Source organism: Ornithorhynchus anatinus, chromosome 8 (assembly GCF_004115215.2).
Source record: "Ornithorhynchus anatinus isolate Pmale09 chromosome 8, mOrnAna1.pri.v4, whole genome shotgun sequence".
In the NCBI taxonomy this organism is placed as follows: Eukaryota; Metazoa; Chordata; class Mammalia; order Monotremata; family Ornithorhynchidae; genus Ornithorhynchus; species Ornithorhynchus anatinus.
Window position 1 is genome coordinate 50,000,841 of NC_041735.1, and position 21,649 is coordinate 50,022,489.

The following is a 21,649-nucleotide window of genomic DNA, read 5'->3' on the forward strand; positions in this document are numbered from 1 at the left end:
ATCACTTGTTTTCCATCGCCCCTCAGGTTCCTAAAGATCTCACCACATCTCATCTTGAGGGAATTTTGTTTAATGTAAATGTTTTTAATTATATTGGGAAGCAGCGAGGCCTAGTGGAAAGAGCTGGGGCCTGGGAGTCGGATGACTGAGTTCTAACAATAATAATAAGAATAATAATAACGTTGGTATTTGTTAAGCGCTTACTATGTGCCGAGCACTGTTCTAAGCGCTAGGGTAGATACAGGGTCATCAGGTTGTCCCACTTGAGGCTCACGGTCTTAATCCCCATTTTACAGATGAGGGAACTGAGGCACCGAGAATGGAAGTGACTTGCCCTCAGTCAAACAGCTGACAAGTGGCAGAGCCAGCTCTTGCACATGCCTGCTCTATGACTTTGGACAAGTCACTTTGCTTCTCTGTAATAACAATAATAATAATAATAATAATGCTGGTATTTGTTAAGCGCTTACTATGTGCCGAGCACTGTTCTAAGCGCTGGGGTAGACACAGGGGAATCGGGTTGTCCCACGTGGGGCTCACGGTCTTAATCCCCATTTTACAGATGAGGTAACTGAGGCACCGAGAAGTGAAGTGACTTGCCCACAGTCACACAGCCGACAAGTGGCCGAGCCGGGATTCGAACCCACGACCTCTGACTCCAAAGCCCGGGCTCTTTCCACTGAGCCGCGCCGCTTCTCTAATAATAACGTTGGTATTCGTTAAGTACTTACTATGTGCAGAGCACTGTTCTAAGCGCTGGGGTAGATACGGGCTAATCAGGTTGTCCCACGAGTGGCTCACAGTTAATCCCATTTTACAGATGAGGGAACTGAGGCACAGAGAAGTTAAGTGACTTGCCCACAATCACACTTCAGTTGCCTCATCTGTAAAAGGGGCATTTAATACCTGCTCCCCATCCTACTTCGACTGTGAATCCTGTGAGGGTCAGGGGTTGTGCCTCACCTGATCATCTTGGATCTACCCCGGAGACAAGCAGCATGGCTTAGTGGAAAGAGCACGGTTGGGAAGTCAGAGGTCATGGGTTCGAATCCCGGCTCCGCCACTTGTCACCTGTGTGACTTTGGGCAAGTCACTTCCCTTCTCTGGGCCTCAGTGACCTCATCTGTAAAATGGGGATGAAGACTGTGAGCCTCACGTGGGACAACCTATTTACCCTGTATCCACCCCAGCGCTTAGAACAGTGCTCTGCACATAGTAAGCGCTTAACGAATACCAACATTATTACTACTACAGTGCTTGGCAAAGAGTAAGTGCTTAAAAATAGCACTATTATTATTAGTTGAATTACTGTAAATACCTCAGAAGCATGTCTTCTTTAAACGTAATATATTTTCCTTTGAGTCAGATTTGAGCAGTCCAGTCTTCTAAATCACTCGATAGAGAAGCAGCGTGGCTCAGTGGAAAGAACAAAGGCTTGGGAGTCAGAAGTCATGCGTTCGAATCCCGCCTCTGCCACTTGTCAGCTGTGTGACTGTGGGCAAGTCACTTCACTTCTCTGTGCCTCAGTTACCTCATCTGGAAAATGGGCATTTAGATTGTGAGCCTCACGTGGGACAACCTGATGACCCTGTATCTACCCCCAGCGCTTAGAACGGTGCTCTGCACATAGTAAGCGCTTAACAAATACCAACATTATATCTACTGAGCGCTTACTATGTGCAGAGCACTCTCCCGGGTGCTTGGGGGAGCACAGTACAACAGAATTAGCAGTCGCGTTCCCTGCCCGGAATGAGCTTCGGTCTAGAGGGGGAGATGGGTATTAATATGAATGATTTGGCTTAATGACAGCATATCTAAAATATGGTAAATACATTCTCTTTTGAATCTAATATACCTGACGAAGGGAGGAAGTCGAGTCTGACCCAGTCTTAGGATAAATTATTTCACGGCGAGTAAAACATACAGTGAGATCAATCGACGTCTAGCACTTGCGGTGAGGCTGTTAACAATGGCTGAGTTTTCTGCTTCAAAGGAATTTTACACATTCAGCAGTAAGAACTCTGGCCCATATTTCTTGGCTTCTGAGCATCTCTAGAGATCTGGCCCCTGCAACTCGGAGTATGGGTAAGAGATTGATTTTTACAGAAGAAAGATAAAAGAAATGTGTAGAAAAGGCAATATCCAGGGCAGAAATTACCTCACTGCTTTCTTCATTTACAATGCCTAAAACCTGATGTCCAAATTTGATACCAGAATAGACGGATGGTCTGCCAAAATCACGTTGTTAAATGCAGCAAGACCACACTCAAAAATCTGTGAATAAATACCAGAGACTGCAGTACTTTCCATTTTTCAAAGATATATGTAAATGCTGACACAGGATTGGAAGGGATGATGAAATTGACATTTATTTAATGCCTCTCCTGCTCTAGAACTGTAAGCTTCTCGCGGGCAGGGTACACGATGACTAACTCTGTTTAACTGTACTCTCCCCAGAGCACAGTACAGCGCTCTGTGCACAGTAAGCGCTCAAAATGGGGAGGCAGTGTGGTGCGGCGGAAGAGCCACGGGCCAGAAAGCCGGACGTCCCGGATTTATTTATTATTTATTCATTTATTGAGCGCTTATTAAGTGCAGAGCACTGTACTAAGCGCCTGGAATGGACAAATCTCTGCCCTTTGACGGGCTCACAGTCTAATCGGGGGAGACAGACAGACAAAAACAATAGCAATAAATAGAATCAAGGGGATGAACATCTCATTAAAACAAGAGCAAATAAACAGAATCAAGGGGATGTACATCTCATTAACAAAATAAATAGGGTGATGAAAATATATACAGTTGAGCGGACGAGCACAGTGCTGAGGGGAGGGGAAAGGAGAGGGGGAGGAGCAGAGGGAAAGGGGGGAAAAGAGGGCTTAGCTAAGGGGAGGTGAAGGGGGGCGCAGAGAGGGAGCAGAGGGAAAAGGGGGACCTCAGTCTGGGAAGGCCTCTTGGAGGAGGTGACCTCTCAGGCGGGTTTTGAAGAGGGGAAGAGAATGAGTTTGGCGGAGGTGAGGAGGGAGGGCGTTCCAGGACCGCGGGAGGACGTGGACCGGGGGTCGACGGCGGGATAGGCGAGACCGAGGGACGGGGAGGAGGTGGGCGGCGGAGGAGCGGAGCGTGTGGGCTGGGCAGTGGAAAGAGAGAAGGGAGGAGAGGTAGGAGGGGGCAAGGGGATGGAGAGCCTTGAAGCCCAGAGTGAGAAGTTTTTGTTTCGTGCGGAGGTTGATAAGCCACCACTGGAGGTTTTTAAGAAGGGGAGTGACATGCCCAGAACGTTTCTGCGGGTAGATGAGCCGGGCAGCGGAGTGAAGAATAGACTGGAGCGGAGAGAGAGAGGAGGAAGGGAGGTCAGAGAGCAGGCTGACACGATAATCCAGCCGGGATATTAGGAGAGCCCGTAACAGTAAGATAGCCGTTTGGGTGGAGAGGAAAGGGCGGATCTTGGCGATATTATAAAGGGTTCGAGTCCCGGCTCTGACACGCGTTCCCTCTGTGGCCTTGGGCAAGTCACTTAACCTCCCCTTACCTCAGTTTCCCCAGCTGTAAATTGGGGGTAATATCACCTAAACCCTACCTCGCAGGGGTGTTGTGAGGAATAAATAACTAGTAATGTTAGGTGCTCTGGTAATAAAAGCACCACCTAGAAACACGGGTATAAGCTCTTAGTACGGTGCTCTGTACGTAGTAAGCGCTCAATAAATATGATTGAATGAATAAATGCCAGCAATCGACTAACATACAGAAAGATTTTCAGGAGGAATCCTACGTAGCTCAACGCCATAAGCTTCTCATCGTCAAAATGCAGGGCACCTTTAAAGAACATCCTCAAATGAGCACCTGACAGAGGAGTCAGCCACCGTCTCGTTATCTAAATCTAGAATTTTCTGGCAAGCAGCCAGACAGAAAGCAGAGAAACCTGAGCGCACCGACCACCAGCCACCAAGACAGTCATTACCCTGAAATGAGTCCTTAGCCCCGGAGACAAGACGGGAGGTGACATTTCCACAAATTATCTTCAAATCTGACCCGATGGGGGTGACGGGGCTCTTTAAAAAGGAACAGAAACCCGACTGCACTTCAGAAGCAAAGAAAGTACTCGGAACAGAATGAAACTGGATATAAAATCTAAAAAAAAAAAAGTTTTTGAACCCTATTCACATAAAAAGACTATACTCACAGGAGGCAAACATAGTAATACAGTACACGATGAAACTTGGGGAAAACCATCTAGGAGGGAATCCTTAACCCCGTTCACATAAAAAAAACACCAAACTCTTGGATATTTCGTTTGGATAACTACTTTTTAATAGATATCGAACTTGGATTCCATTTCCAGGCTAAAAAGATGTGGGCGGGACCCCGGACCCCAACCACGAGGCAGAAACAGGACCGCCGGCTTTCCTTCCTACTCAACGGTCCCAGACTCTGAGCTTACAAGGACTAACAACAGCTCGGCCTCTGCTTGGAAACTGGCACTGTAGTAAAGGTGTGGAAATCCTGGCTCTTAATTTCTGACTGAAGGGAGTCGCCAAGGAGGATGATGACTCAGAACTCATCATTGGGTCGGCAATAGGATCTGAGCTTTCCTTCTACCTCCTGAGTTTTGGACTCCGGTCAAAGATGGGTTATTTTTAGCCTCCCTCCGAGCAGAGTTCCAGCTGCGGGGTCAGGGTGGTACGTGATGAACTCTCCCGGAGCAGAAAGGGTTTAATACAAATAAAAAGTGGGACGATGATTTCAGATAGGCAGGAGTTTCCTGGACATAGTTTCTCAAACACACCAGCTAATTTAAGAATTGTTCCTCATTAATACGAAGGACTTATCTGGTTCTGATTTGTTTTTGAGACAAGCCTTTGATCACACTCCTGAGTAAACAGCAATCGACGACCCCGATATAGAGTTCTCTACAAGTGGCAGTGCCTTCGCCATTATCCTGATTCCATGTTGCTTTGGTTGTGCAAACTTTCCTCTACAGAAACAACTACCGGCAGGAAATAGACCACAGAGCTCCAAGAAATCAGATTGGGACGCAAAGTTAGGGATGAAATGGGAAATGCTCAAAAACATACTGCTGGGGCTGAGGCTAAGCTTGGACGCTTACCATCTCAGATGGACTCTGCCCAGGATTGGGAATTCATCGAGAATAAATGGTGGTATTTATTAAGCGCTTACTATGTGCAAAGCACTGTTCTAAGCGCTAGGGGATACAAGGAGATCAGGTTGTCCCACGTGGGGCTCACAGTTTCAATCCCCATTTTACAGATGAGGTAACTGAGGCACAGAGAAGTTAAGTGACTTGCCCAAAGTCACACAGCTGGCAAGCGGCGGAGCCGGGATTCGAACCCATGAACTCTGACTCCCAAGCCCGGGCTCTTTCCACTGTAAAAATAATAATAATCGCATTTGTTAAGCGCTTACTACGTGCAAAGCACTGTTCTAAGCACTGGAGGGATACAAGGCGATCAAGTCGTCCCACCTAGGGCTCACAGTCTTCATCCCCATTTTACAGATGAGGGAACTGGGGCAAGCTACCTCTCTCTCCAGCCCCACTCTAAAGCTGTCCCTGATTTTCTGCCAAAGCCTCCTTGCTAGTGAACTCTCCTTGAAGCCACAACCGGATCCCCTTCCCAGCCTGAGCTCCCCCTTTTCCCTCTGCTCCCTCTGCTCCCCCTCTACCCCTACTTCACCTCTCCTCAGCTAAGCCCTCTTTTCCCTCTGCTCCTCCCCCTCTCCCTTCCCCTCCCCTCAGCACTGTACTCGGTGCTCAACTGTATATATTTTCATTACCCTATTTATTTTGTTAATGAGACGTACATCACCTTGATTCTATTTATTTGCTATTGTTTTAATGAGATGTTCATCCCCTTGATTCTATTTACTGCTATTGTTTTTATCTGTCCGTCTCCCCTGATTAGACCTTAAGCCCGTCAGAGGGCAGGGACTGTCTCTATCTGTTACCGATTTGTACATTCCAAGCGCTTAGTACAGTGCTCTGCACATAGTACATAGTGCATAGTGCATGGGAAGCAGCGTGGCTCGGTGGAAAAGAGCCTGGGTTTCGGAGTCAGAGGTCATGAGTTCGACTCCCGGCTCTGCCACTTGCCAGCTGTGTGACTGTGGGCGAGTCACTTCACTTCTCTGTGCCTCAGTTCCCTCATCTGTAAAATGGGGATTAACTGTGAGCCTCACGTGGGACAACCTGATTACCCTGTATCTACCCCAGCGTTTAGAACAGTGCTCTGCACGTAGTAAGCGCTTAACAAATACCAACATTATTATTATTAGTAGTAGTAGTAAGCACTCAATAAATACTATTGAATGAATGAATGAATGAATCCCCAGCCCTCGGTCAGTTCCAAGGCCACTAGGACCATATTGGGAGCCCAGTCCAGGCCGGGCCAGGTCCCAATCACTTCACGGTGCCACGATACTCAGGAGGCCTGGGCCCAGCCCCGAGAACACAGCGGGTTCCGGTGAGCCTGCCGGTTAGGGGGAGAGAAAACAATCTGAAGCCAGGATTGCAACTTTCTCCAGGCCAAGCTGAACCTCTGATGGGTGCTGGAGTCACCCTCGTCTCACAGAGGTGCTCTGAGTAAAGTCCAAATTTACACCCCAAAACACAAGGGCAGAATTTGGGGGCACTCTGCCAACAACACTAATCTTGTCGGTTATAGCTGACGGAAGAAACGACAGCGAGCGTGTTTCTGGCTACAACACAAGTCAGTCAACAGAGAGTAGTAGAGTGTGGATTTTCCTGAACAAGGGGTTCTGTAAGCACCCGACCTTGCGTAAAGGAGATTTTGCTTTAAGCGGGCATGTAAATGGCACCGATCGATATTAAAAGAAAATGAACTAAGAACAATTTATTGATCATACTTCATTCTTCTTCATCCTTCCTTAATATCAGTGTTCTCATTAATTTCTTTTCCCGAAAATACGAAGGTCACCAGTCAGAACTCTATCTCATTCCCAACTTGCCCTCCACCTGCCCCATCAGTTAATCGATTGTATTTGCTGAGCACTTACTGTGTGCCGAGCACGGTACTAAGTGCTCGGGAGAGTACAGTAGGAAAGAATTGGTAGACGTGTTCCCTGCCCACAGAGAGCTTACAGTGCTCCAGTCTTTCATCTTTCCCCACTCCCTTTCCAGCTGTGATCACAACCTGTTGGTCTTCCTCCAGAACAACTCGTCCCCCATCTACCCGTTGTCCCCCTCCCCTACGGATAATTCTTTCTCTTGCACAATCCCTGCATTTTTTCCCTCAATATCAATCTCTTCCCGGCTGCACTGAACCATGTTCAAGGAGACAGTTTAATGGAAAGAGTACCGTGTGGTGTCAGAAGCCCTTGATTCTAGTCATTAGCTAGGTCTTGGGCAGGTCATCTAACCTCTCTGTGCCCCCGTCATCTTATCTCTAATGAGGATAATAGTACTCACTTCTCCCTTCTTCACCTGGCCGAGGAACGAGAGCCCACTGATGTGGGCACTTCAGCTAAAGAAACTCAAGTGATTATTATCGATCGTCCCGTCTTTTAAAAAGCCATCTCTGGACCACACTTTCCTTTCTAGTTTCTGTTTTATGTTCCTCCTCCCACCTCTATGTAGCTCAGTAAACAGCGGTAGTAGGGATACACAGCTTATCTCTTTTCCTCGACTTCCTTCGATCTCGCTTCGGTTCTGACCAGTATACCAGAATGCCTCTAAGGTAATCAAAAACCTTCCTTTGGCCAAACTCAAGGGCTTCTACACCCATTTCATCTCACGCCGTCTTTCTTCAATGTTTGACGCGGGTAAATATTTTTTCCTCCCGGACTCACGACCTCTACGGCCCCGTCAAAGCTGCGATTGTTCCTTCGGCATTTTAAACACTGGCAGGATTCCCCGGCTTCTCAAGACCCCTCAGGTGGGCCTCGAATGAATCTCATCCTGTGCCCTCCAGACCATTCTCTCTTCACCTATCACTTAAGGGTGTAAGTCTCCTCTCAGGGGTTCTATCGCTGTGGATATACAGCTGACACTTGAACACATTTCCGTCCTCGACCCTTGTCATTCTACCCGATCCCAGACCTCAAAATATGTTAGACAGAAAAATAGCTGCTAGGGGATTGCAAACAGTGGGAGGAAAGAGGAGACAGAGACCGTGAGAGAGATGGAGACCGTGAGAGGCAGGACAAGCTTCCGGCCGAAATAGGTGTTCTTAGGTCTTGTATTCCCAGGACACGTTCCTGGACTTCAGGGCATTTGCATTGATTTGATTATATATTTGGGGACTGCATCTCCCAGGAATACTTGGGAGGCTCAAACTGGCCCCAACATCTTTCCTCTTAACTGACAAGACATCAGAATGTCTCAGAAGAGCCATGCCAGAAGGTGGGCGGTGTCCGATTTCCACTAAAACCTTTTATGGTCAGTCTATTTTTATAGTGCTTTCCCACACTAGAGGTCAAAGAGCGGAAGCAATTTTAATTAATACTTCACAGGTGAAATGAACACACAAGAGACTGTGGGCACTCTCACAATCATACAGAGACGGGGCACACGATGTGAATGAAATATATTATTTCCAGTCCCTCCATCCACTAGAAAACATTATCCCTCTGCTGGCTATCTCCTCTAGCCAAACGCATTTTCCTTCAGGGAAGCAAGTATTTATGCATGTTTGTTCTAGGGCTTATCACAGATTTCAATTATGAGTTTTTTAAATGACAGATGTCCTAGAATGTTGGTATGAAACACTTTACAACTTATTGAAAGTCATCTCACAGGATGAAAGCAATCTGTTTATTAGAGAAAAATTTATGATTTTCACTGGCTCGGAAAGGACTCGGATTTTCATTCCGCTTCTCTCCGTTTCCGTCTTCAATATTGATACCGAGAGGGTAACAACCAATCTGACAGTACTCTAAATGAAAACGCCTGTAGTTCTGTAACAGAAGATCCGGAGTTCAATCTGCACTACTGTACACCAGGGGTATCTGTCTTCGACAGGTGATAAGTGAGGAATTATATCGAGGGAAAATGCATAGCGGTGAACTGCATTACCCGTGACACATGCACAGTAAAATGTAGGAGAGGCTGAGGGGGGAAGCTTCCTTCCGCCAGCTGCCATGGAGACTGATTCAGTACTTTCTCCTCTTCCTCCCCTTTCCTTCTCGTTCTGGGGCCAATTCCCAATCTGAATCTCACTTCAGCAAGCCAACAGTAGCACAGAATTCAGCAGTAGGTACAGTAGCAGAGAAACAGAGAGAGAGAAGATTTTAGGGTCAGGGAAAGGTCCCATGTTTCAGATTTCCCGCTAATGTTACATTAACTTTTAACTTTAAGACGCATTTAAACTGACCTGCATAATCCAAAGAACAAAAAGGTAAAATGAAGAGCAATCTAACTTTGGCAGGAAATCTGAGGCACACGACCTTTACACGTTCTTAAAATTTCCTCACCCTCTTCTTGTGTTGCTCCGCTACTGCCCCGTCTGTTGAAATTCTGCATTCCACTATCAGGAGAAAGAGAGACAGCTGACTAGGATTAGACACGAGACAGTAGCAAAAATAATCTAAACAAAAATTGTACTGTTTTTCTCGAGACTTCTGCGCTACCGAGATCTGCACGACGTTTTCGGCCCTTCCCCAGAATCCTCTTTGGCGCAACCTTCATCTTGGCCTGAACCGAATCCAGTTACCCCGGGGGGTGGAGGGATAGGCGGAAAAGGGTCATCACAAGATTTGCCTTTTGTCTTAGTTTTCTTTGATGGTATGAGGGGAGGGAGAAATAAGAAATTGTCCTGGGCTGCTGGAGAGTGACTCCCCACCCTGTGCACTACTGTGGCAAACGGTAAAAGGCACAAGCAATTTCTGATTTCCAAGGATTAACCAGACAAGGAAAGGGAATCTAATACGGCTTGTGATAAATTAACATGAAGATCACTATAAGGAAAATTGTGCAAGGGAGATTTGGGGATAAAGACGGGTACGGACCTCTTCCTTCTCTAACAATAATAATAATAATAATAATAATGATGATGTTGGTATTCGTTAAGCGCTGGGGTAGATACAGGGTAATCCGGCTGTTCCATGTGAGGCTCACAGTTAATCCCCATTTTACAGATGAGGTAACTGAGGCACAGAGAAGTTGTGACTTGGCCCACAGTCACACAGCTGACAAGTGGCAGAGCCGGGAGTCGAACCCATGACCTCTGACTCCGAAGCCCAGGCTCTTTCCACCGAGCCACGCTGCTTCCCATTATAATAGTCTTATAATCTAGAAGGGGCCCATGAGTGTCGGTAAATTTTTGACAGCTTTCCTGTGGGGTGCAGATTCCCTTTTTATAGAATCCAAAGCTCTTTTCCGAAAATCTTTCAGGGCAGAGCCTGAATCCTACTCCCACATAAGCAGTGACTAGTTAATGTGGGAGCGCACCTATAGAAAAATTAATGGTAAAATTCCTGTCTCCCATCTCATAGTCATTCACAGATCTACAAGTGCTTTCTTATTCCAACTCAATAATAATAATAATGTTGGTATTTGTTAAGCGCTTACTATGTGCAGAGTACTGTTCTAAGCCCTGAGGTAGGTACAGGGTAATCAGGTTGTCCTACGTGAGGCTCACAGTCTTAATCCCCAATTACAGATGAGGGAACTGAGGCACAGAGAAGTTAAGTGACTTGCCCACAGTCATACAGTTGACAAGTGGCAGAGCTGGGATTCAAACCCGTGACCTGTGACTCCCAAATCTGTTGGGCAAATTCAATTTTCATGGAAAGAGAAATCCAGAAACATATTAGCATTTCTCACCACTTTTCATTTTCCTGCTTTCAGACAGTATTTAGCACCGGCTTTAATTTTTTTTTTAAGTGCTCAGATTTTCTAGGGTTCAAAGGGAACCGGGCTTCCACCGGGATGATACCAATGATCCAAGCACACGGAGGGAGAGGAAGGTTAAAATCAAGAAATACGCAAAAACAACAGTCACAAATCCACTCACGGATACACATTTATTCATTCATTCAACAGTATTTATTGAGCGCTTAATATGTGCAGAGCACTGGACTAAGCGCTTGGAATGTATCTACACATACACACACACAAACACACAAACACACAGACTAATACGCAGTAAGGTAGGGTAAACAGCAACGACTGAGCACAACCACCCTCATCTGCCGACGCCCTAGTATTCCCACGGCAGGCGCCCGGCCTTTAGGTTGATCGGGATTAATAAAATATTACTGACTTGCCAACTTTTTTACTGACCTAATTTTATGTTAGAAAAGACGGTTCCAAATTTTCAAACTGAATATGTAATTTCCACATATTCAGCAGTAAGTTCATTATTCACGCTTAGCCTATTGAGCGGTTCTGTTTGTGAACATACACTGCAGCGGGCCCAGCTACCAATCCCTGCCGCTGTAATTTTCCAGGACCATTTCTGACATCCAGTAAACCTTCCAGCCAAGACCACACATTTTATTTCTTCTATCTGTCTTTATCAGTTTCAGAGCTGAGAAGACAGGTTCCATTTCTGCAGTTCCATGAGGAGGGGCTAATATTGGCTGTGCAAATCATGAACGGCAGAAAAATCTAGGCTGGTTGTCGTGCTTAGTCATTTTCCCAATCTGATGTCAATATCATAATGTTTGTATTTGTTAATCGCTTACTATGTGCAGAACACTGTTCTAAGTGCTAGGGTAGATACAGGGTGATCAGGTTGTCCCACGTGAGGCTCACAATCTTCATCTCCATTTTCCAGATGAGGTCACTGAGGTCACTTGCCCACAGTCCCCCAGCTGACGAGTGGCAGAGCCGGGATTCGAACCCATGACCTCTGACTCCCAAGCCCGGGCTCTTTCCACTGAGCCGCGCTGCTTCTTTGATATATGCCATAGGCTCCTTCGATAACATTAGTAATAGCGGTTGGGTAATCAATGAAGGCAATCTTCAATTAGGCAAGATCTACGGGAGATAAAAACTGGGGGAAGACACTCGGCCAATTCCGAAAGACGTGATTCCCGGTGTTATCGATACGATGGTCACTGCTACCGCCCAGACCCCACTTCCTCTAATTCACAAGGGCCACGGAGCAATCTCAATTTGTCCTCCCCTTCCCCTGGGCCACAGATCCACCGCTACCAGAGCAGCAGCAAAATTAAGACCACTTCTCCTGCAGTAGCAAATTAATTAAATTAATTAAATTGAGAAGCAGCGGGGCCTACCACACAGAGCACAGGTCCTGGAATCAGAGGACCTGGGTTCTAGTCTCAGCTCCTCCACTTGTCTGCTGTGTGACCTTGGGCAACGCACTCTACTTCTCTGGGCCTCAGTTACCTCATCTGTAAAGTGGGGATCGAGATTGGGAGCCCAATGTGGAACAGGAGCTGTATCCAACCTGATCACCTTGTAGTACAGTGCTTGGCACTAGTAAGCATTTAATACCACAATTATTATTATTATCGGAGCTCAGGCCCGTCAGTCGGAAGGACCTGGGTGCTAATCCCGGCTGCACCACTGTCTGCTGTGTGACCTTGGGTAAGTCACTGCACTTCTCTGTGCCCCAGTTACCTCACCTGCAAAATGGGGGTTAAGACGGTGAGCCCTAAGTGGGCCATCCCACATGATTATTCTATATCTACCCCAGCATTTAGTATAGTGCCTGTTATATAGTAAGTGTTAACAAATACCATAAAAAGAAATTAAACAGCAGATGAGTGCAAACTGCAATGATAAGTGAAGTAGAATGGGCTGCCATGATCAAACCTGGAAATTACAATACCTGCTCTCTCCCTCCTTTAGAAGATGAATCCCTTATGGGACCTGGACTTTTCTCCAACCTGAGTGTCTTAGAACAGTGCTCGGCACGCTCCAAGTGCTTAACGATTGTCACTATCATACTTACCGTTCGCTTCATCCAGCCAATTTAACATTTTTTAAACTTCTAAAGCTTGGGGGCAAAATTTCTTAAGCATTTACAGATATCCAAATGCTTGTCAGGCTTGACGATCACAACAAACCTTACAACAAATCACAACAAAACAACATATTTTTGCCAGTTTGTCCGTGAATTTCTAATCGGTTGGCCATTCTGGCCGCGAGGCAGCCCTCTGTCTCTCTCTCCGGAGCGGGTGGAAGTGGAGACACGGGGGAACCGGTGGCTGGAGCTGCATTTTGCTGTTGGTCCAACTTACCCGATCCTGCTGCTATTGCTCCCTGGAGTCTCAGAGCTGCTATTGACCCAGACGAAAGCGGGGTTTTTGTCAGCTCGACCTGCCACCTGGAGGGACTACGGAACACCCTGTACGATTGAGAAGTAATGAGAGATCACTGGGGTCAGTGTAACTAGAATACATTGCGGGAAAGGGAGAGAATTTTTTTATTCCCCCACGCAAGTAGGAGCAAAGACATTTTAAGGTTACATCCTTGAAAAGCAATCAATTTAATATTTGGAAAGAAGGGTAAAGTTTGGCACAATTTACCTCGGAAAAATTCTGAACAGAAAAGTCGGATGAGTAAATACGGTATTTCACCGCGAGAACACTGACTAAAACTCAACAAGGCAATAAGGTGAAAGAAAGAAAGGGGCAACCTCTACCATCCATTACTAATCATTAGGGCTTAATCCTGTGGGTCAGATCCATAAAAGGGTCAAAAGATATAGTTTGTCTTCCACTAAGAGAGAGTCCAGTTTATGTGATGGGGGCAGGAAGAGGCGGAGGAAACTGAATTTTGCTCATTTGTTTACTAATAATTATTCTATTCCTATTTGGGAAGTTGGCACAGGTGGTGGAAAATTCAATTTGCTCTTTATAAAGTAATTATCTCTAGGGTTATTTGCTAAAAACTCGAGGTGGGCAAATTGCCATTTATTCATTAAAATTAAATGGAAGTGGAGGAGAGAAAGTTTCTCATTTGAGGAATCCTGCCAATTATACCATAATTCAAACCTTGACTTTCCGTTAGACGTTCTGGCTCCACAAGCTACTCTGTCAGCTCAAACCTACTGCAAACACCGAAGTACGACTGTAATTGATTTGAGCAGAGTGTGTTCACTGTTTTCTCTCCCAAGTCAAAATGCTTCTGCTCTAAATCAAGTTGAACACTTTCCTCCCTCTTTAGAGAAAGCTACGCTTTGGCTCTATTACTGTCACAGTTATAGGGACCCTACAATCATCTTTCTTTCCAATGTAAATTGATTAGAGGAATAACAATAGCGCTAAGTGTAGTATTTGTTAAGCACTTAATACGCGCCAGGCACTGTACTAAGCCCTGAAAAAGATACAAGTTCATTCGTTCATTCAAAAGTATTTATTGAGCGCTTACTATGTGCAGAGCACTCGACTAGGTGTTTGGAATGGACAATCCAGCAACAAATAATAATAATAATAATAATAATGTTGGTATTTGTTAAGCGCTTACTATGTGCTGAGCACTGTTCTAAGCACTGGGGTAGACACAGGGGAATCAGGTTGTCCCACGTGGGGCTCACGGTCTTAATCTCCATTTTACAGATGAGGTAACTGAGGCACCAAGAAATTAAGTGACTTGCCCAAAGTCACACAGCTGACAAGTGGCCGAGCCAGGATTCGAACCCATGACCTCCGACTCCATAGCCCGTGCTCTTTCCACTTAGCCGCGCTGCTTCTCATAATGTTGGTATTTGTTAAGCGCTTACTATGTGCAGAGCACCGTTCTAAGCACTGGGGTAGACACAGGGGAATCAGGTTGTCCCACGTGGGGCTCCCAGTCTTAATCCCCATTTTACAGATGAGGTAACTGAGGCACAGAGAAGTGAAGTGACTTGCCCAAAGTCACACAGCTGACAAGTGGCAGAGCCGGGATTCAAACCCATGATCTCTGACTCCAAAGCCCGTGCTCTTTCCACTGAGCCATGCTACTTCTCTAGAGACCATCCCCGCTCATGACGGGCTCACAGTCTAAACAGGGGAGACAGACAGCAAAGCCAAACAGAGCAAAACAAAACAAGTAGTCTGGTGCAGACATCATCAAGATAAATAGAATCATAGATATGCATACATCATTGAACAAAATCAATTGGGCAATAAACAATATATACAAATATGCACAGTGCTGAGGGGAGGGAAAGGGAGAAGAGCAGATGGCGGGAGAAGGGGGAATGGGGAGGGGAGGAGGAGCAGAGGGAAAGGGGGAAGTTCAGTCTGGGAAGGCCTCCTGGAGGAGGTGACCTCTCATTAGGGCTTTGAAGAGGGGAAGGGAGTGAGTTTGGAGGAGGTGAGGAGGGAGGGCGTTCCAGAACGGCGGGAGGACGTGGGCCGGGGTCGACGGCGGGACAGGCGCAAACGGGGGACCGCGAGGAGGTGGGCGTAAGAGGAGCGGAGCGTGCGGGGTGGGCAGTAGAAAGAGAGAAGGGAGGTGAGGTAGGAGGGGGCAAGGGGATGGAGAGCTTCGAAGCCAAGAGTGAGGAGTTTTTGTTTCGTGCGAAGGTTGATAGGCAGCCACTGCAGGTTTTTGAGGAGGGGAGTGACATGACCAGAGCGTTTCTGTAGGAAGATGATCCGGGCAGCGGAATGAAGAATAGACTGGAGTGGGGAGAGACAGGAGGAAGCGAGATCAGAGATGAGGCTGACACAATAATCCAGTCGGGATATTATGAGAGCTCGTACCAGCACGGCAGCAGTTTGGATGGAGAGGAAAGGGTGGGTCTGAGTTAAATCAGGTTGGACACAGTCCCTGTCCCACATAGGGCTCAGTCTTAATCTCCATTTTACAGATTAGGTAACTGAGGCACAGAGAAGCGAAGTGACTTGCTCAAGGTCACAGAGCAGACAAGTGGCAGAGCCGGGATTAGAATCCAGGTCCTTCTGCCTCCCAGGCCCGTGCTCTGGCCACTAGACCACGCTGCTTCTCTTGTTAGTATGCTTCCAGCAGTCGTCAGCGGATAGCACCTTTCACTTGCATGACTAGTAGACTTCTAATGATGGCTGTTGAAACAAACGACTTCCCCGGAGGAAAAGAGTCTTTTTTGATCCTTGAACATCACAGTCGCAGACAGCGAAGGCTGATCGCCACTGAACCTAGCAAACGACCCTGTTTTTTTCACTTCTGGTGATGGGGAAAGGATCTGACAAGGCCTCTCCATTTCTGACGCAGCTGGCAGATGTGCCTCAAACAGACCATTGTTTTTAAAAGTTATTAATAAAATTTATTTTCATACTCTACCCCAAGCACTTTGCTAAGTATTGAGGTATATATCACACGATCAGACCCAGTCCCTGGCCTACCTGGGCTTCACAATCTGAGAGGTCGAGGAGGTAGATATCCTATCCCATTAGACAGATGAGGTAACAGTCACAGAGAAAGGGACTTGCCCAAAGTAATGTGGCAGGCCAAAGGCAGAAAAGACACTAAAACCTTTATCTCCTGATTCCTGGTCCCATGTTCTTTCCACTTGGCCCCGCAGTTTCACTTGGGCATTTCTGGGAGTCAATACCATGGTGTGTGAAACAACTACTATATAAAAATGAAAAAAAGAACAAAAAAACAAATGCCAAATACTCTAGTTGTTTATAGTGGGTAGTCTGATCTTATTTATTAAGCCCTTACTATGTGCCAAGCACTGTTCTAAGCACTGGGATAGATACAAGGTTATCAGATTGTCCCATGTGGGGCTCATGATCTTAATCCCCATTTTACAGAGGAGGCATCTGAGGCACAGAAAAGTTAAGTGACTTGCCCAAAGTCACACAGCTGACAAGAGGTGGAGCCAGGATTAGAACCCAAGACCTCTGACTCCCAAGCCCGTGCTCTTTCCCTTAAGCCACGCTGCTTCTCACTTTTACGGCAAGGTCAGACTAGGTGGATCAGAACAATGAAAAATAGAGCACCAAAAACATAAACATCGGATGAAAGAACAGATTTTGAGTTTCAGCTGACACACAGAAAAGCAGTATAATTAAACATTAAGGGACAATTCTTGCTTGGGTGAATTCTGTATTTCACAGAACTCTTAATTCTGATATTCTAACACCAAATCCTGTCAAATGCCAAAGACCACTGTCATGTAAACATCTTTGCAACTACAGGGTTTTGGACAGATCCATTACTATTTTAATGATAATAAAGCCCCTTTTTAATTGAAAATGAATGTATTGGCTGCAAAGATTTCTAAAGTGGAAGCTCCAAAGACTGAAACTGCAGAGTTCTCAACCAACCTAGGAGATTTAGGAATGAGAAAAAATTTGGACCTTTCTATTCATACTCACTCTTGGGCTACTTGGCGGAGTAATTTGCCAAGAATGGTCATTATAAGGTCTGACAGTGGACTTGATTTTGGTTGAAATCAGAAACCCAGAAAGCTCCCATTACTAAACATAAGCATCCAGTCCCTCAATAAAGGGTGATTCAGTAATCAACATTCAGTCAGCATCCTTCCATAAAATAGGTCCATTAAAGCACAGCTAAGCAAATTAAGCATTTCACTTAATGAGACAAACATCTGCTTCAATTTCACTGAGGGCGGAAGTTTCAAGATAGCTTAATATCTTCAAATTTAAATGGAATAAATATTAATAACGCTGAAAATCACATTTTAGAATATATGTATATCAATACAAGTAATCTTGGCTCTACAGATCCTGCCTCTTCAGTGACCAATCAGATTCTCTATAAACCAAATCAAACCCTTTGAAAAGACAGCTGATCTTTCATTTGGGCCTCCTTTCCCCCCTCTAAATCCATAAACACTTTTCAGGACCCTTTATTTGATTTTATGTCATCCAATCAGAAAAATATTAAAAAAAAAACAACAACCCATCGCAGAGTTACACTTCAGTCCCTTCTGCTTCTCAGTGATTAAAAGGGCTGGGGGGGGGGGGGGGAGAACTCACAGATTTGTCTTTCACCAGAAAAGCACAGCATTGGATTCCGGCCATGAGCATTTTATGAGGATTCCAGGCTACAGAGTTAGCCCTGTGGGATTAAGCAAAGAAAGGGGTGGGGAGTGAAATCCGATTAGCCTCCTTCCCAAAATACGGACATCAGCAGCAGTTTTCACATTTAGCATTAACTCCCGAATTAGAGGTCTGAGTGTTTGAGGAGCTTTTCCAAAACTTCTTCCTCCTCCATTTTAAACATTACACTAGATACGGAAACACAGGATCTGAAGAATCGTCCCTTCCAAGTGAAAGTCCAACCGTGAACCGTGAAACTCCAATTACCTTTGGACGCCATTCAGAAGCTTGCGATGCTTCCTTGACATCAAAGCTGAGCCACCCCAAGATGCCTGTAGAGATATTTTTAAAACCAAAATAAGGTTATTTAAATACTGAAAGGTCTTTAGAGGCCACCCTAAAGGAATAGCCTCTAATCCTATTCAGCCCTGAACTCTAAATAGTGGTATTATACTTTAGGAAGTAGTTATATGGCTTATGTCTTATGTAAAATGAATGGGTGGAGCGGGCACGCCAATGACCCAAATTCCCTTGATAAATGAGGTTACCGTCCACAGCTGGCAATCATTCTTTAATTCTCCAATATCATCATCTTGGAAGTATTGTCATCTACATACATACTGGGCACTACTGGGCCCAAATAGTCCCCTGCTCTCTAGGAACTTAGAATCTTGGACAGAAAAGACACAGAAATACAAAAGGTCATTCAGACACAGTGAAAAATGGCACAAATACAAAAGGGCATTCAGACACAGTGAAAAATGGTACACACATCAAGTCCCTGAAATAAAGTTGCATTATGCACCAGCTGTGGGGCCTACATTTTGTCACATGGAGAATGCTGAATGAACTGCTGAAAAACTGTCATCTCACTTTCATTTAGTCAAGGAAAGCTTCATGAAAGAAGTACAATCTCCATGCTTGCTGGCAGGCAGGGGGTTGGTACTTTGGGAGGGAAGTGTTGCTCCAGGTAAAAGAAGGAATTAGGCAATCTGATGTGGGAGGCAATGAGAAAGTTTGCCCGACAGTGAACAGGAGAATGGGCTGGGGAGGGCTCTTGGATAGAAATATTTGTGCAGACCTATATATTATCAGTGGTATTTACCGGATCCCTGATAGATGCCGTGAGCCGTACAAGGCACTTGGGAACACGGAGCAGAAGTAAAAATACATGCTTCCTCGACAAGTTTACAGTTTAATCAGAATGATGGAAAGTTACTATAGGGTCTTGAGGATTTAGTTGGCATTATTGGAAATAACGATGCCTACGAAGCTAATAGCAACTTAACTTTCATCGTGAAAGCCTGATGACAACAGCCAAGTCACTTCTATATCCAGATTTAATAATAATACTAACGATGGTAATTGTTAAGTGCTTACTACGTGCCAAGTACTATTCTAAGAACTGGGGTATTGTCCCACTTGGGGCTCACAGTCTTAATTGGAGAAGCAGCGTGGCTCAGTGGAAAGAGCACGGGCTTTGGAGTCAGGGCTCATGAGTTCGAATCCCAGCTCTGCCACTTGTCGGCTGTGTGACTCTGGGCAAGTCACTTAACTTCTCTGTGCCTCAGTTCCCTCATCTGTAAAATGGGGATTAAGACTGTGAGCCCCACGTGGGACAACCTGATTCCCCTATGTCTACCCCAGCGCTTAGAACAGTGCTCGGCACATAGTAAGCGCTTAACAAATACCAACATTATTACTATTAATCCCCATTTTACAGACGAGGGAACTGAGACACAGAGAAGTTAAGTGACTCGCCTAAGGTCACACAGCTGACCAGCGGCAGAGACGGAATTAGAACCCACGACATCTGGCTCCCAAGCCCGTGCTCCTTCCACTAGGCCACGCCGCTTCTCTATTGCTCCCTGGAGTCTCAGAGCTGCTTCTGCCACAGATGAAAGCAGGACTTTTGTCAGTTCAACCTGATTCCTAGTGAGACTAGGGAACACACTGGATGATTGAGAATGATTTCCTTTCTCTAATCTCACAATTCATTTTTCCTGAAAATGTTTCTGGGTTGTTTTTTAAAAAAATTGGGGTCCTTGAAGGATTGGCATTAAGGACATGTAAAGGCAACTTTCTGATAGCCCATACTGATACCAGATAAAGATATTAGCTTTCCATTAGATTAAGCTCTCTGGGGGCAGAGATGATGTCTACATTATTGTTCCCTTCCAAGTGCTTAATACAGTGTGCCGCACCCAGTAAATGCTCAATAAGGGCGACTGATTGATGGATTTTAGCAGGCCAGATTTTTCTCAGTTTCTAAATTCCTCTTCTCCCAGGTAATTAGTTAAAACTCTGAATTTGACAATTATTCTTTCAGGCCATAATGTTAATCCATCTATAGGGTCCGTGCCCTGAGACACCCTCACTTAACTATCAGCTTATTCACCAGTTGAAAGTCTTTTCATCAGAAGTAACCACGGAAAGCAAAAAGCCCACACAAGAGATACAGAAATCAAGGGAATATCAAATCAAAATGCCTAAGCAAATGTGTGGAGAAGTGTGCACCAATCACCTCTGCCCTTTTTTCATTCTCTTGAGGACTTGAGTTGAAAAATTAGAGAAGCAGCGTGGCTCAGTGGAAAGAGCCCGGGCTTGGGAGTCAGAGGTCATGGGTTCGAATCCCAGCTCTGCCACTTGTCAGCTGTGTGACCGTGGGCAAGTCACTTCATTTCTCTGGGCCTGTTACCTCAACTGTAAAATGGGGATTAACTGTGAGCCTCACATGGGACAACCTGATTACCCTGTATCTATCCCAGTGCTTCGAACAGTGCTCTGCACATAGTAAGCGCTTAACAGATACCAACATCATCATCATCAAAATTATGTCAGTCCCCCATTGAGTGAATGAGATGAAGTTCTTTTCTCAAAAAGTGAAATGAATGAGTAGAAACGAAACTCTGGGAGACCAGGAAGTACAAGCCTTTGGTGAAACCAACTGCACTAAATAGCCAAGCATATGCCAAGCAGTTTGTCTCAGAATTTATTCATTCAATCGTATTTATCGAGCACTTACTGTGTGCAGAGCTCTGTACTAAGCGCTTGGAAAGTCCTAGTAGGTTAATGTTTATTAGAAGTAAGGAAGAGTTATAATAGTAACAAATTTTTTCAAAAATATTTTTTTAAATATATACTGGGACAGATTCTCTCCACATTTTACCAAGTAGAAATCTAATCTAAACCACGAAATCTAAACTGTATTTTAATTTGTCAGTAATCAATGCTGTTTATTGAGCATTTTCTGTGTACAGAGCAGTCTACTAAGAACTTGAACGAGTACAATAGAAGTTGGTAGTTATAATCCCCGCCCTTAAGGAGTTTACAATTTGGGGGGCGTGGGGAATGGGCATAAAATAAATGACAGATAAAGGAAGCAAGAAGTCGAAGGATATTTACATATGTACTGGGGGGTGGCGGGGGGCAAAGGTGGTTTGGGGCATGGATTTAAGTGCCCTGATGCAGCCTAAGGGAGGAGAATAGGGTGAGAGATGAGAGATAATTCAGGGAAGGCTTCCTGGAGAAGACATGGTTTTAGCCAACCTCCGTGACTTATTGGAAAGAGCCCGGGCTTGGGAGTCAGAAGTCGTGAGTTCTAAACCCATCTCTGCCACTTATCAGCTGTGTGACTTTGGGCAAGTCACTTAACTTCTCTGGGCCTCAGTGACCTCATCTGTAAAACAGGGATGAAGCCTGTGAGCCCCATGTGGGACAACCT

At 45.4% G+C, this 21,649-nt stretch overlaps 1 protein-coding gene across 2 annotated transcripts in view; it reads right to left on the bottom strand.

The window, feature by feature from the left end:
- The window catches only part of GADL1 (glutamate decarboxylase like 1), a 134,821-nt gene that overhangs the window by 73,065 nt on the left and 40,107 nt on the right, over positions 1–21,649 (bottom strand). For both annotated transcript variants that reach the window (XM_029071345.2, XM_029071346.1), the window contains exons 10-11: positions 18,193–18,257; positions 17,863–17,944 (exon numbers count right to left, since the gene is read on the bottom strand). In XM_029071345.2, the coding sequence (XP_028927178.1) occupies positions 17,863–17,944; positions 18,193–18,257 (147 nt within the window). The remainder of the gene's footprint in view (positions 1–17,862; positions 17,945–18,192; positions 18,258–21,649) is intronic.